Genomic DNA, 16,217 nt, shown 5'->3' on the forward strand with positions numbered 1-16,217 from the left:
TGGATATTAATCCCTTGTTGGGTATATTGTTTGCAAATATCTTCTCTCATTCAGTAGGTTGCCTTTTCATTTTGTTGATGGATTCCTTTGTTATGCAAAACCTTTTCATTTTGGTAGTTGCAATAGTTTATGTTGCTTTTGTTTACTTTTCCTGATGGAGATCTATCCATAAATATGTTGCTAAGGCCAGTGTCCAAGAGATTACTGCCTATGTTTTCTTAGGAGTTTTATGGTTTCAGGTCTTATATTTAGGTCTTTAATCCATTTTGGGTTTGTGTGTGGTGTAAAAAAGTGGTCCAGTTCCATTCTTTTCATGTAACTGTCCAGTTTTCCCAACACCAGTGGTTGAAGAGACTGTCTTTCATTGTATGTTCTTGTTTCCTTTGTCATAGATTAATTGACCTGATAAGTGTGGATTTATTTTTAGGTTCTCTATCCTATTCTATTAGTCTGTGTCTAGTTTTGTGCCAGTGCCATACTGTTTTGATTACTATAGTGTTGGAATATATCTTGAAATTTGAGATTGTGAGACCCACAGCTATTATTCTTCCTCACAATAACTTTGGCTATTTTGGGTCTTTTGTGGTTTCACGAAATTTTTAATATTATTTGTTCTTTTTATCTTTTGTTCTTACACATTTTCCAAGCTGACTTCACAGTTACTTTATTGCCAGTGGCAAAATAAAGTTGTAACTTGGCGTAAAATTTGAGTATTTTTAAGTTTTCTATGTAAATCTTGCTGTTTATGAAACACTTAAAATTTTTGTTATTTAAAAAATATATAATACATACAAGAGAATATGTGTGATTTATAGATAATATATGCAGCATACTAAAACAATAAGCATTTCTGGAATCACAACCCAAATTTAGAACTTGACCATTGCTATTTACATCTACCTGTGTTCCTCCCTCACCCCATTTTCTTGCCCATCCCTTCTGCTGAGGTAATTATATCTTTTCATGTGCTTCTTTGTTTTGGTCTAAATATTTCTTCACATATGTATATATGTATGCCTAAAAATACATATATAGTTTAGTTTTGTGTGTTTGTGAACTTTACAAAAATATTTTTATGCTGAGACTTGCTTTCATCATTGAGCATTGTTTTCAAGTTTTATTCATGTAATTTCATGATAACTGGAATTTATTCATTTTCACTACTGCATAAATTCTAATTTGAGAATATGCCACATTTATTCATTTTCCTTTTGATGAACATTGGACTGGTTCATAATTTTTTGCTATTATGATCTCTGCTACTATGAAAATTTTGGTTTGTTTCCTGGTGCATATGTGCAAGAGTTCATTTAAGATGTGTACTGGGTAGTAGAAATGCTAGATTATAGGAGAAATAAATGTTCAATTTTACAAGATAAGACAAGATTATTTTCTTAAGTGGTTATAGCAATTCCACTCATCAGGAATAAATAAAAGTTGCTATTGATCCATATCTTTTTCTTTTTTATTAATTTTTTAAATGTTTAGTTATTTTTGAGAGAGAAAGAGAGCGCAAGCAGGGGAGAGGCAGAGAGAGAGGGAGACACAGAATCTGAAGCAGGCTCCAGGGTCTTAGCTGTCAGCACAGAGCCTGACATGAGGCTTGAACTCTCGAAACATGAGATCATGACCTGAGCTGAAGTTGGGCAGTTAACTGAAGAGCAACCCAAGTGCCCCTATATCTTTTTATTTTTATCAGTCATGTACATTTCCTTCACTGTGAAATGCCTGTTCATACTTTTGACCCATTTTTCTTCCTTTTCACTTATATGTCTTTTCCTTTTTGATTTGTTGGGCTTTGCATATGTAGATACTGTTCCTTTGCCTATGTGTGACGAAAATGTCTCCTCTAAATTCATATCTTGTCTTTTTCACTTTCTTTATTGAAGTGTAATTGATACATAATAAACTACACATGTGGAGTGCATGGTTTAATATGTTTTGAAATATGTATATTTTAGTGCAACTATTAGCACAATCAAGATAGTAAACTTATACATTGCTGCTTAAAGTTTCCTCTTGTCCCTTGATAATCCCTCCCACTCACCTGTTCCTGCCAGCCTTCACCCCAACCCCCATTCCTAGGCACCACTGAATTTTTTTTTCTGTCAATATAGAATTTGTATTTTCTAGAATTTTTTAAACTGGTATAAAACATGCACTCACTTTTGTCTGACTTTTTTCACTTGATTATTTTGAGATTCATCTATGTTGTGTGTATCAATAGTTTGTTACTTTTTATTGCTGAATAGTATTTTACTGTATGGATATTTCACAATGTGTTTATTCATTCATCTATTGACAAACATTTGGGTTGTATCCAGATTTGACTTTTCATAGGGACATATATGTGTTCCTTTCTCTTAGATAATACCTAGAACATGAATGGTTGGATCATACAGTAGTTGTATGCTTAACTTTTTAAGAAACTGAAAAACTGTTTTTCAAAGTGGTTATAACATTTTTCATTTTCAGTATCAGTGTCATGAGAGTTCCAGTTCCTTCACATCCCCATCAATCCTTGGTATGATCAGTGTTTTTAATTTAGCCATTCTAATAAATAAATAGTGGTATCTCATTGTGGTTTTGATTTTTCATTTCCCTAGTGACCAATGATGTTGAATCTTTCCATGTGGGTTTTTTTTTTTTTTTTTTGCCATCTATTATTTTCTTTAGTGAAGTGCCTGTTCAAATCTTTTGGCCATTTTTCTATTGGATTGCTTGGTGTCTTATTGTTTTGAGCATTCTTTACATGCTCTAGAAATAAGTTTTTTTTTAATTTTTTTTTTTTTTTACATTTATGTATTTTTGAGAAACAGAGTGAGACAAAGCATGAGCGGGGAAGGGGCAGAGAGAGGAGACACAGAATCTGAAGCAGGCTCCAGGCTCTGAGCAAGCAGCACAGAGCCTGATACGGGGCCCAAACCCACAAACTGTGAGATCATGACCTGAGCCAAAGTCGGACGCTCAACCGACTGAGCAACCCAGGTGCCCCAAAGTTTTTTTTTTTTTTAAATCAGATATATGATTTGCAAAGGAACATAATTCTATGCTCATATTTATTTTCTCTAAAAAATTTTAAGTTTTTATTCTACTGTTGTCTGGCTTCCATTATTGCTTTTGAGAAGTCTGATTAGTCTTTTTTCTCTGACTGATTTTAAGATCCTTGCATTGTCTTTGGTATTCTGCAATTTTATTACGGTATGTACATAGCTTTTGTTTATTCTCTTTTGTGTAAGTTCTTACTTTCAGTATCTGTGAATTCATATTTTCATAAGTTCTAGAAATTTTATATCTATCGTCTCTTTAACTAGGACTTGTTATTTATCCTATTTTCTCCTCAAAGATATCTATTAGAAAAATACTTGGCTTTCTTACCCATTCTTTATACATTCAAATTATAATTTCATATATTCTATTTCATCTTCTCTTATGTTGAATTCTGGGTAATTTCTTTGGGAATATTTTCCAGTTCTACTTTATTTAATCTGCTGTTTAACCCATCAATTGAGTTTTTAACTTAGGAAGCCCTGATTTCTTTACTGAAACCAAGATCTGGGGCCTAGGTGTACTTGCTCTTGGATTGTTTTTCCCGCTATGCCCTCTCAGCCTACAAATGTATAATAGATCTAGGAAACATATAGATACATAATCATTTTTTTTCCAATCATAGTTTTCTGTATCTGTCTCACTCCTTTTCTCCCTTTTACCCTTCCTCCTCTTTCTTCCTTTGTCCTCCTTCCTCCTTCCTCTTTTTTCCTTCCTTCCTTCCTTCCATTCCTTTTAAAAATTTTGAATTTATACACATAGCCTCAATTCTAATCCAATACTACTTTATTTATTCATTATTCTTTGATATATATATTCTATATAGCGGAGAATGCTATATAGAGGCCAAAGTCTGGATATTAATTGTGCTTATTCTTACTGGGGTTTCATTAATTCTAGGTCCTTTCAGCATATTGATTAAGAAAACATCTGTGTGTGTACTAACCTTTGTACATACACATCTGCAAATATTTCTGTATGTATTCATTTGTACCCATATTAAGCTAAAAAAGAGTTTATACTGATGTTTCCAATCTAATCCAAAATCATATAGATCATTCTAGTACCCTACTCCCCACCTGTCTCCACCTACTTGTTTGTAACCCCCTACTCCAATAGTGAGAAACCTGGTGCCCACCATCCTCCATCCATTTAACTGTTCAATTCTAGTATATATGTACAGTGGTTCCAAAGTTCCTAACTTGTACTATTCCATGGGAAACAAATTTACCAACTAGAAAATAGAGAGGGTTCTTTTGTAATAATTCCTTTGTCTTTGGTTTTACAGTTTCTACTCGTTTGTAGGACACCTTTTTCTCCTACTGCCTTCAGGGAGGTTGTTTCATACATTTGTAATACAGTTAGATTCTTTTGTCTTAATCTGTGTTTCATCTTGGGATTCCCTGACCTCCAAAATTATTTTTAAAAATTTGCATACATTAAGGTTTACTCTCTGTGCTGTAATGTTCTATGGGCTTTGACAAATGCTTCTTGTTAGGTGTCCACTACTGCAATATCATCACAGAATATTTTCATCACCCTGTGCTTTATCTATTTAATCCTCCTCCCCACTCCCAGAACCTCTAGTGATCACTGATATTTTTACTGTCTCTTTACTTTTGCTTTTTCTAAAATATTATATAAGTTAACTCAAACAATAGGTAGACTTTTCAGGCTGGCTTTTTAAACTTAGCATTTCAGAATCTTCTTTGTTTTTGCTTAACTTGATACCTCATTCCTCCTTATCATTGAATATGAATTTACTATATTTTATCTATTCATTGATTGAAAGTCATCTTGGTTGCTTCCAGCTTTTGCAATTATGAATATAGCTCCTATAAGAATTCTCATGCAGATAAAAATGCAGTTTTCATGATTTCCTTATTTTTGTTATTGTTCTTTGGGATCATGTGTATGTAGTTCTTTTAATTAGCAAATTTTTTCATATATACATATATGCAGAAGCAAGTTTTGTGATGGTACATGACATTTGATCCTTGCCTTAAATATTTTCACAGATATTCAAGAATTTTATGAGTTGACATTGCTAAATTCTCAAAAAAGTTGTGATCAGAAGATAGAAGAAGCCAATCAAGTTGCACAGAAATGGGAGAAAGCATCCCTTCTTGCTCCATGCCATGAAAACCTTCAAAAATCTGCAGAGGTATATACTGAAACATCTAAAAGAACTAAAGAATATTATCACTTACTTATACCTGTAAAGTGGTCACAGTCATAGTAGTAGTAATTATTATCAAAAGATGACCAGAACAATAATATAAACATAGTTGTACTCTACTGTATGCAGTGTTTTATATATAAAAATCCAGATTTTGCCAAGAGAAAATAGGGCATAGGAAGGACATGATTCTTCCATAGTACAAGTGAGCTCTGTTATGAATATTGTGATAGTTTGAATTAACTCAAGTTTAAGGCATTCTGGAATTTCACAACATGGCTCTAGACGCAGTGTGGCCATAAAATGGGTAGTGAGAGTAGAAAGTGTGGTCTATGGCTGTGATCTCCATAGCAGGGCCCTATATCTTTGGGAGTTTTAAAATGATCCATTAAGGTTTAGGGACAAAATACTAGAACTTCCATTTATATTTTTTATCATGTTCTTTTTTTAAATTTTTGAATAATTTATATTATATAGTATATTAACAGTAATACATATACATTTAAAAATAAATATAAGGCTAGTAGAGTTGTGTGTTCAAATGATTTTTAAAGATAGGGTTATGAGATCAAATGTTTGGAGACTACTGTTGGAATTAACACTTACCAAGAGTAAGGCAATTTGAGGAATGTCTCAGGTTCATAACAGAAGATTAATATGGAGGCAGGGGCAGATCAATGATATTTTTAAGTGGCATTCAATACTTGGAAAGCAGGTAGTACTACACACACACACACACACACACACACACGCACACACAAACACACAATCTGTCAAGACTGGTATAGTGAAGCTGACTTGGAAGGTACATGGAATCCTAGTGCTAATCAATGGCACTTTGTTGAATCTTTGGATTATTAACTGAGGCCTGTGATATACTTTTTATCCTGCTCAAAATTGATTTGAAAATCAGAAAAGACTAAGACTAATGATTGCCTTAGTTAATTACTTGAAGAAAATGTTAACAATATGTGTTAATTAACAATAATGTGTTAATTGATACCAACTATATGAAGTTTATAAAATACTAAAAGCATTAAAAAATCTTAATTTCAATACATAACATTATTTTCACTTTTTTAGTCTTTTTTTTATGTACAAATATATGTTCAAAAATTGGTAACCAGAATATAGAGTATTTTTTCATGACTTTTAGATTTAATGCTATACTAATATTTGCCCATATCATGTCATTAAATATTTTTGGCTACATTAAATATTTAATGGCTACAAAAATATTCCGTCTTTTGGCATTTACTTAAATAATTCTCCATTCCACATTTAGGCCATCTCCAGTTTTCTGCTATGAATAATGCTATAATAGACATCTGTATATATAAACTATTGTGTCTTTTCGGATGATTTCACTGGGGTTAATTTTATAAATGAAACTACTGAGTTCAAGGACATTGACGTTTGTAATGCTTTTGATACAAATTGTCAAAGTGCTTTGCAGAAAGATACTACCAGCAGTATTTGAAAAGGCACATCTACCTATGTTTTCTATTTCGTTGCATCATCTTCAGTTTTTTTCATCAGTGTTTTATAGTGTTCAGGATACAGGTCTTTCATCTCTTTGGTTAGGTTTATTCCTAGGTATCTTATTGTTTTTGATGCAGTTGTAAATGGGACTGATGCCTTAATTCCTCTTTCTCCTGCTTCATTATTATTGTATAGAAATGCAACAGATTTCTGTACACTGATTTTATATCCTGCAAATTCATTTACTGAATTCATTTACCAGTTCTAGCAATTTTTTGGTGGAGTGTTCTGAGTTTTCTATATAGAATATTGTGTCATCTGTAACTGGTGAATTCCTTGCAGATTTGGATTCCTTTTATTTTTTTGTGTTGTCTGATTGCTAAGGCTAGGACTCCCAGTACTATGTTAAATAACATTGGTGAGAGTGCATATCCCTGCCTTGTTCCTGATCATGGAGGAAAAGCTGAGGATATTGGCTGTGAATTGTTCATATATAGCCTTTCTTATGTTCTTGCTCTGCTTTGATGAGGGTTTTTATTATGAATGGATGTTGTATTTTGTCCAATGCTTTTTCTGCATCTGTTGAGAGGGTTCTCAATAGATAGGGTTCTTATCCTTTCTTTTATTAATGTGGTGTATCACATTGATTGATATGATTTGTGAATATTGAACCACACTTGCAGCCCAAAAATAAATCCTACTTGATTGTGGTGAATGATTCTTTTAATGTACTGATGGGTTTGATTTACTAGTATCTTGTTGAGAATTTTTGCATTCGTGTTCATCAGGGATACTGGTCTGTAGTTCTCTTTTTTAGTGGAGTCTTTGTCTGGCTTTGGTATCAGGGTAATGATGGCCTCATACAATGAATTTGGAAGTTTTCTTTCCATTTCTATTTTTTGGAATAGTTTGAGAAAAAAGATATTAACTCTTCTTTAATGTTTGGTGGAACTCACCTATGAAGCCATTGTGTTTTGGGAGATTTTTGATTACTGATTCAATTTCTTTGCTGGTTATCAGTCTGTTCAAGTTTTCTATTTTCTCCTTTTTCAGTTTTGGTAGTTTATGTTTCTAGGAATTTATCCATTTCTTCCAGGTTGTCCAATTTTTTGGCATATAGTTTTTCATAATATTCTCTTAAAATTGTTTGTATTTCTATGGTACTGGTTGTTATTTCTCTTCTCTCATTTGTGGTTTTATTTATATGGGTCCTTTCTCTTTTCTTTTTGATAAGCCTGGCTAGAGCTTTATCAATTTTATTAATTTTTTTCAAAGAATCAGCTCCTGGTTTCATCAGTCTGTCCTATTGTTTCTTTTAGTTTCTATATCATTTTATTTCTGTTGCAATCTTTTTTATTTCCCTTTTTCTGCTGGCTTTAGGCTTTGTTTGTTTTCCTTTTTCTAGCTCCTTTAGGTAAGGTTAGGTTGTTTGAGATTTTTCTTACTTCTTGAGGTAGACGTATATTGCTGTAAAATTACCTCTTAGAACCACTTTTGCTACATTCCAAAGATTTTGGCCCGTGTATATTCATTTTCATTTGTTTCCATGTATTTTTAAATTTCCTGGTTGACTCAGTAATTCTTTAGTGGCATGTTATTTAACCTCCATGTAGTTGTGGTCTTCCCAATTTTTTTCTTGAGTTTGACTTCTAATTTCATAGCATTGTGGTCAGAGGTATGGTATGAAATTGACCTTTTTGTATTTATTGAGGCCTGATCTGTGATGTAATAGGTGATCTATTTTGGAGAATGTTCCATGTACACTTGGAAAGAAGGTATGTTTTGCTATTTTAGGAGGGAATGTTCTGAATATATCTGTTAAGTACATCCAGTCCAGTGTGTCATTCAAAGTCATTGTTTCCTTGTTGATTCTCTGTTTAGATCTGCCCATTGATGTATGTGAGGTATTAAAGTCCCCTACTATTATTGTGTTATTACCAATTATTTCCTTTTTGTTTGTTATTAATTGTTTTATACATTTGGATTGTTCTATTTTGGGTGCATAAATATTTACAATTGTTATGCCTGCTTTTTGGATTGTCCCCTTTATGATTAACATCATGCCCTTTTCTGCCTCTTTTCCAGTCTTAGGGTTAAAGTCTAGGTTGTCTGATACAAGTATTGCTACTCTGAGTTTCTTTTGGCATCCATTTGAATAATAAATGTTTCTCCACCCCCTCACTTTCTTTTTAAAAAAATTTTTTTAATGTTTATTTTTGAAGGAATGGGGGAGGGGCAGAGAGCGAGGGAGACAGAGAATCCAAAGCAGGGCTCCAGGCCCAGAGCTGTCAGCACAGAGCCTGACTCTCAGCTTGAACTCATAAGCTCTGAGATCCTGGCCTGAGCTGAAGTCGGACGCCTAACTGACTGAGCCACCCAAGCGCCCCCTCCACCCCTTCACTTTCAATCTGCAAGTGTCTTTAGGTCTAAAATGAATATCTTGTAGGTAGCATATTTATGGGTCTTTTTTAAAAAATCCATTCTGACACCTTATGTCTTTTGATTGGAGCGTTTAAATCATTTACATTTAAAGTAATTATTTTTTAAAATTTATTTATTTTTGAGAGAATGAGTGAAAGTGGGGGAGGGGCAGGCAGAAAGGAGACAAGAGGATATAAAGCGGGCTCTGTACTGACAGCAGTGAGCCAGATGTATTTTTAATTCCTATCTCTTTTGTAAGAGTCTCACTCAAGCCCAGTGAGTATCCTTATGGTTGTTGCTTTAAATTCTGCATCAGTCATGCTACTTATATCTGTTTTGCTTAGATCTCTGGACATGGCCTTATGTTATTATTTGATTTGGGATGAATTCCTCCATCTTGGCATTTTGCCTAAGTCTCTGCATTTTTCTTTGTGTTAGAAAAGCCAGTTATGTCTCCTGCTCTTGAGAGTAATGGCCTTATGAAGAAGTCCTGTAGTGCCCAGGTTTTGGTGCTTCATGGAGTTTCTCAGGTGTGTGCTCTGCTGCTGTGTTGTGACTGCTCTGTCCTTCAGACCAGATATCTGTAGAGGCTCTTCTTGCCTTCTATGAGCAGTGTTTGATCCCTTGCCTTAATGTGGTTACTTTTAAGTTGGTGTGTTCTCATCTGCTTGTGAAATGAGACCTGACACCAACTTCACCAGTATGAGGCCCTGCAGAACTTTCTGACTAGGAGATGTAGAGTGGGCAGGGGTTTGTGCTGATCTTATGGGGAAAGGGCCCATCACAGTGGTACTGAGGCAAATTTGACTCAGAAGGGCAGTCCTGGCAAAGCAAAGGGCAGTGGAGCTTGGTGTAAGCAATTTGGGAAGCCACTGTTGGAGATGTAAGCACGTTAGGAAGCCAGTGTTGGAGCTGTGCTGTTCTGTGTTTATACTGAGTGGATGGGGAGGGAAATGGTGCCATCCAGCTCCCCTGTTCCTGGAGAGGTGTTTCTGTGAATTGTGCCTACCAGCAACGTTCTGCCCCAGACATTCTTCCAGTTGCTATTTTCACACTGTCTGCCCCTGTTGTTGTTTGCCTGCCTTCTCTCCATGAGCAGGGCATACCCTCAGGTCTCTATCCTAGCCAAGCTTGCTGACCTTTCAAACTCCAGGCTTTAAGCCCAGCTGGTTGCAAGAACTCATGAAATTTATCTCCTTTTGTTTTCCAACCCAATGGCTTTGGGGAAACATTCTCCTTTTGTGTTTCCTGTGTGCTCCTCTTTCTCTCACCTTTTTCCAGGACCACAGCTTCCTCCCCTCTGCAGCACTTATGATCCATTTCTCCCCTATACCACATCTCTGTACTCCCTACCTTTTTCAATGTGGCCTCTTTTCTCCTTTGAGTTGTGTTTTTTTTTTTTTTTTTCTGTCAGGCTTCAGGCCAATTTCTGGGGTATTTAGCTCTTTTACCTCTGCTGTAAGTGTCTCAATAATATCTTCTTTTCTCAAGCGCAGTGAATATCTTTATGATTATTGTTTTATATTCTCCATCAGGCATGTTACTTATATCTGTTTTACTTAGATCTCTGGGCATAGCTTTAGGCTGTTCATTTGGGATTGATTTGGGATGAATTCCTCTGTCTTGGTATTTTTTTAGAAAAATGCTTAATTTTTATTTATTTTTGAGAGAGAGAGTGTGTGAGCAGGAGAGGGGCAGAGAGATCAAGGGAGACACAGAATCTGAAGCAGGCTCCAGACTCTGAGCTGTTAGCACAGAGTCTGATGTGGGGCTTGAATTTATGAACCTTGAGACCATGAACTGAGCTGAAGTTGGATGCTTAACTGACTGAGCCACCCAGGCTCCCCCCACCTCTGTCTTGGTATTTTGTCTAAGTCTCTACCTTCTTCTTCAGTGTAGCCTCTTCTCTCCCTTTAGTTTTGGAGTTTGTTCTGTCAGTCTTCAGGTCAATTTCTGTGGTATTTCAGATGATTTGGTAGTTATCTCATTGTGTTCATTGGACGAGACAAGCCTAGGGTACTTCTACTCCATTGCCATCTTCTTCTCCCTCTATTTACTTCTTTTGTTATTCTTTCATGCTCTTTGTTTTTCAAAGTGGTATAAAATTCTTACTGTTTTGTAAGAGCATTTTATGTATGAAATATGTCATCCTATTGTCATAATTATTGCATTTCTTGTTTCTTGATTTCTATTAATTCTGCGTATAGTGTTTTTTGACATTTAAAGTGTTTTTAATTTTTTTAATGATGAAATCTACCACCATGTTTTCTTTTTTCTTTTTTTCTTTTTTTCCATTCCAGCATTAGTTAGCTATTCTCTGATGTTTTTTTCTAGGCTCTTATTACTTTTTTTTTTTTAGTTTTCTGAAATTATTTTTAGTCAATTTAATAGTCCCATGCATATACCTAATTTTACATATATGATCAAATATACACTTTTTGTTTTAAAGTCAGTGCTCCTTTTATGTTTTCCATTTTTGCATGTTTTCCCTGTTACTCACTCCTCACCCTATGCTGTATTAGTTCTACCCTCCCTATGTACAAGGTACCCTATCTTAACAACTTAATGTGTTTAATCCTCTGTACTCATAAAATGAGTATTCATGTATAAACATATACATGTATTTATATGTATATCTATATACAATTTATACATATCCATGTACACATAATATGTAGATACAGAATTTTGAAAAGTAATTGTTTCTCAAAAAAATCTTCATATTATATGAATGTTTTTCAAGTTGTCTGGTATACCTTTAATTCATTCTTCTAGTGGATGCATAATTTCGTAGTGTGCATGTATCATAGTTTATTCAGTATTCACCTTTCAATATAAATTTATTGTTTTCACTTTTCTCTCATTGCTATTAATACTGCAATCTAATGATTTCATGTATTTCTGAACATATTGATATTTTTATTCTACAGGATAGATTCTTAGGGGTAATATTATTGGCTCTAAGGGTATACATACTTTTAATCTGAATAACTGTTGCCAGACTGATTTCACCTTTCATATTTTCACTAACAATGCACGTTGGTACAATTTTACTTCATGTTAATCCCAGCTATAGGTGTTGCTGTTCTTAATTTTTGCCAGTTCAATAGGCCTAGTGATCCATCATCTTTAACTTACTTTCCAATTATAAGAATATTAGTGAATTTGAGGAGTTTCTTATGTTTGTTGGCTATATTAATCTGCTCTTCTGTGAATTTATTCATATTCTTTTCTCATTTTTCTGTTGTATGTCTCTTTGTTGTCCATTTCTATGGGCTTTTTGTATATTCAAATGATTCAATTTACACACTCTCGCTAGATAGATAGATAGATTTTCTCAAGGATGAAAATTTTACCTGAAATGTAAATTCATGTAAAGGCGTGTGATGCCTTTGGTTTATATTAATATCCTTTCAACAAATACATCAACTAGATAACTGATTTATTAAAAAGAAAAACAAAGCTTTAGGCTGTTTACTCAGTAGTTATCTAAGATTGTCTGATTGAATGCATATAGATCAAGACTTATTTTAGTGTTTACTTATTTTTGAGAAAGAGCATGAGCAGGGGAAGGGCAGAGAGAAAGGACAGAGGATCTGAAGTGTGCTCCTTGCTAACAGCAGAGCCCTATGTAGGCTCTAACCCACCAATGGTGAGATCATGTCCTGAGCTAAAGTTGGATGCTTAACTGACTAAGCCACCCAGGTGCCCCTAGATCAGGGCTTTTACTTGGCTTTTGAACAGATGATTGTGATATAAAGATGAATGGTGAGAAAAAAAATCACATTGGTATAAGACTTTTGAATATCAAAATCTAGATAGGCAAGACAGAATTAATGTAATGTGGATTTTCCCAATGTTTAGGAAGTCCTCAGCTTATGGTGATTGGCCAGTTATATCCAAAACATCAGAACATGAATGCTCACTAACTCAGTCAGGGTGCTTCTGAATTGAGTCTGGTTGTTCTTCCTTAATGGATTATATAAGCTGAAGAGACAGATTTGACTGGTCTGTCTCACTGAAGATGGAGATGAGCACAGCAGGAGAGTGTATCTTTTTTGAGGTCTCAGTGTACTGGGCCAGGGAAACTGAGGCTCTTGCTTTGTTAGGATTGGCTTTCCAAGGTCACAGTTTGGAGAGTGAGCCCAAAGGAGAAATGGAACTAAAATGAAATTTATAACTGGGAAACCTTCAAATGAGGGACATTATCCTGGGTAGATTCTGTTGATGTAGTACACAGACTTGTTATGTTTTTTAATTTTCACCTTGTGTCCCTTCCTTTGTACAAGCCGAGTTTATTTAAAGCTGTTGGAAGGATATATAAACTCTTTAAGTGGAGCACTCAAAAATCTTCCTTATCTGTGATTCCTCAGTATTCACAAGAGTGTTTATCACACGGTAGGCTCAAGAAGCAACTATTGAACTAGAAAGAAGTCTGTAAGCACATCTTCTGGTTCCCTTCAGTCTGGCCATATGGCTCTTTGCCTGTTCCATTATGCTTCTTCTTTTCTATTCGTTAGCTGGATCTCCCCAGGATTTAGGCCAGAATAGAGAATAAACAGGTGTGCCTTAGTTTATCAAAGCTGGCATATGAGGTCATGGATAGTATCCTCTGAAGCAATAAGGATGATATTCTTATGTGGCTGGTACACTGGCTCTGGAAACAGAAGTTTCAAAAACACTTAAGACAATGGATACACCAGTGGGATACTGCTTTCTTGTGGATTACATATGTGCTAGTACATTTATTTATTTTTTAAAGGTTTATTAAGATGGCTTTTGCTGCAAGATGTCAGTAATATTTTCTTACCAAGAAGGTATCTGTCACCCCCAGTAGAGGGCTTCACAAAGAAGGGCACTATTGTGCACTTAGTGTATAGCACAGTGCCTGGCACAGGAGGACTCTTAAAGAACCATAATACTGACTAGAATTTTTAACTTTATTTTTCTGTAAATCAACATGATCTTAGTGCTAATTTTAGAATATGATGAGAGGCAGAAAACATAATATTAGTCAATTTGGGGTTTTCTTAAGACATTTTTGCTTTACATTTAATCACTCCCACATTTTCCCTCCACCATCATTTTTTCTTTGAAGGAACAATTCCCTGGTGCATATATTCTCTCAGAGCATGTCAGTGAAAGTAGAGACACTATGTAATATTGTATATCACTGTATTGAGGACAGAGCCTCAATGACTCCTGGTGGATTGAATGATGTTGGTTGGGGAGGCATGCAGGGAAACACCATGGTTATCAATCAGCATCCAAAACAAGATAATTCCTGTTTGGACATTTCCTTCCTAATATTTGAGAGTCATCACTCCTTTATGTTGGCATATGCAACTGAGATGCATATTTCCACTTGATTTCTAGCTATTAGGTCCACTCTACCATCTGTTCTTCTTCCTCATTCTGACCACAAAGCTTCTTCACTTAAAATTTTTTTGAATCTCCATCAGTGTATCTCATGGCTACATGAGTAAAAACTGGCAGCAAAATGAGCATTTGGCTGCCTCCTATTCTTCCTGGGGTATAATAACATCTTGTGAGGTTGCACAGGATGATATTCCTTTACCAATGTTTCTGTTTTGTTCTCCTAACCCCTATTGGTGCCAGGGAATTTCTTTAAAGACTTAGGGTTGAGAGAAGGATGCAGGTTGAAGTGGTTTGCAGCAAAGTTTCCTTTTCTTTTAATCTTTTTCTCTCACTATTTATTATTATTATATTAATTATTAAACTTATATCTAAGTTAGCATATAGTACAATAATGATTTCAGGAGTAGATTCCAATGATTTCATCCACTTGGTATAATACCCAATGCTCATCCTAACAACAGTCTTATTTTATGCCCCTTACTCATTTAGCCCAAGCCTCTACTCACAACCCCTCCAACAACCCTCAATTTTTTCTTTATATTTACGACTCTTTTATGTTTTGACCTCTTCCTTGTTTTTATCTTATTTTTACTTCCCTGCCATTATGTTCATCTGTTTGTATCTTGAATTCCTCATATGAATGAAGTCATATAATATTTGTCTTTCTCTGGCTAATTTTGATTAGCATAATACCCTCTAGCTCCATCCACATAGTTGCAAATGGCAAGATTTCATTCTTTTTGATTGCTGAGTAATACTCCATTGGGTATATATACCACATCTTCTTTATTCATTCATCCATCAATGGACATTTGGGCTCTTTCCAGACTTTGGATATTGTTGATAGTGTTGCTATAATCGTTGAGTGCATGTGCCCCTTTGAAACAGCACACCAGGAAGATGGCAGAGTAGGAGGGCGCTGGGCTCACCTCATCCTGTGGATCACTTAAATTCCACCCACAACTGCCTAAATAAATCGCCAGAAGACTAGCAGAAATGATTCTCTGGAGCCAAGCATAGACAAGAGGTCCACGGAAGAGGGTAGGAAGGGCGGAGAGGCGGTGCACGCTACACGGACTGGCAGGAGGGAGCCGGGGCGGAGGGGCAGCCCGCTGGCAAAGCAGAGCCTCTGAGTGTGGCTTGCAAAAGAGGAGGGGCCGGACGGAGTGTGTTCTGACAGCAAGCGGGACTTAACATCTGGAAGGTTATAAGCTAACAGCTCTGCTCGGAGAACGGGAGGGCTGGAGGACAATGGAAGGGAGAGTTGTTGAGCCCCGGATGACAGAACACAGCTTGGCAGGGAACAAATGCGTTCGCCAGCACCATCTCCCTCGCCCATCCCCCAGCCAAAATCCCAAAGGGAACCAGTTCCTGCCAGGGAACTTGCTTGCACTAGGCAAACACCCAACACTGTCCTTCTGCGGATCCATCCCTCTGGTGGCAGGTCTGACTCCCTCCTAGTGCCCCAGGGCCCCTCCTGAAGTATATCACCAAAGGAAAAGCGAGCTGAGCCTGCCCCTCCTGCCCTTGTTCACTTTGCTGATCCACCACAGTTAATACGCCAGATCCACAAGCATGGCACTGTGCAAGTAGCCCAGACAGACCACGCCACCCCACAGTGAATCCCACCCCTAGGAGAGGGGAAGAGAAGGTACACACCAGTCTGACTGTGGCCCCAGCGGTGGGCTGGGGGCAGACATCAGGTCTG

The 16,217-nt window shown here is 36.0% G+C and overlaps 1 protein-coding gene across 12 annotated transcripts in view; it reads left to right on the top strand.

The window, feature by feature from the left end:
- Nucleotides 1–16,217, top strand: part of DLG2 (discs large MAGUK scaffold protein 2) — a 2,060,218-nt gene that overhangs the window by 313,502 nt on the left and 1,730,499 nt on the right. For all 12 annotated transcript variants that reach the window (XM_045483773.1, XM_045483776.1, XM_045483777.1 and 9 more), the window contains exon 3: nucleotides 5,067–5,212. In XM_045483773.1, the coding sequence (XP_045339729.1) occupies nucleotides 5,067–5,212 (146 nt within the window). The remainder of the gene's footprint in view (nucleotides 1–5,066; nucleotides 5,213–16,217) is intronic.

The sequence above is a fragment of the Leopardus geoffroyi genome, chromosome D1 (assembly GCF_018350155.1).
Source record: "Leopardus geoffroyi isolate Oge1 chromosome D1, O.geoffroyi_Oge1_pat1.0, whole genome shotgun sequence".
In the NCBI taxonomy this organism is placed as follows: domain Eukaryota; kingdom Metazoa; phylum Chordata; class Mammalia; order Carnivora; family Felidae; genus Leopardus; species Leopardus geoffroyi.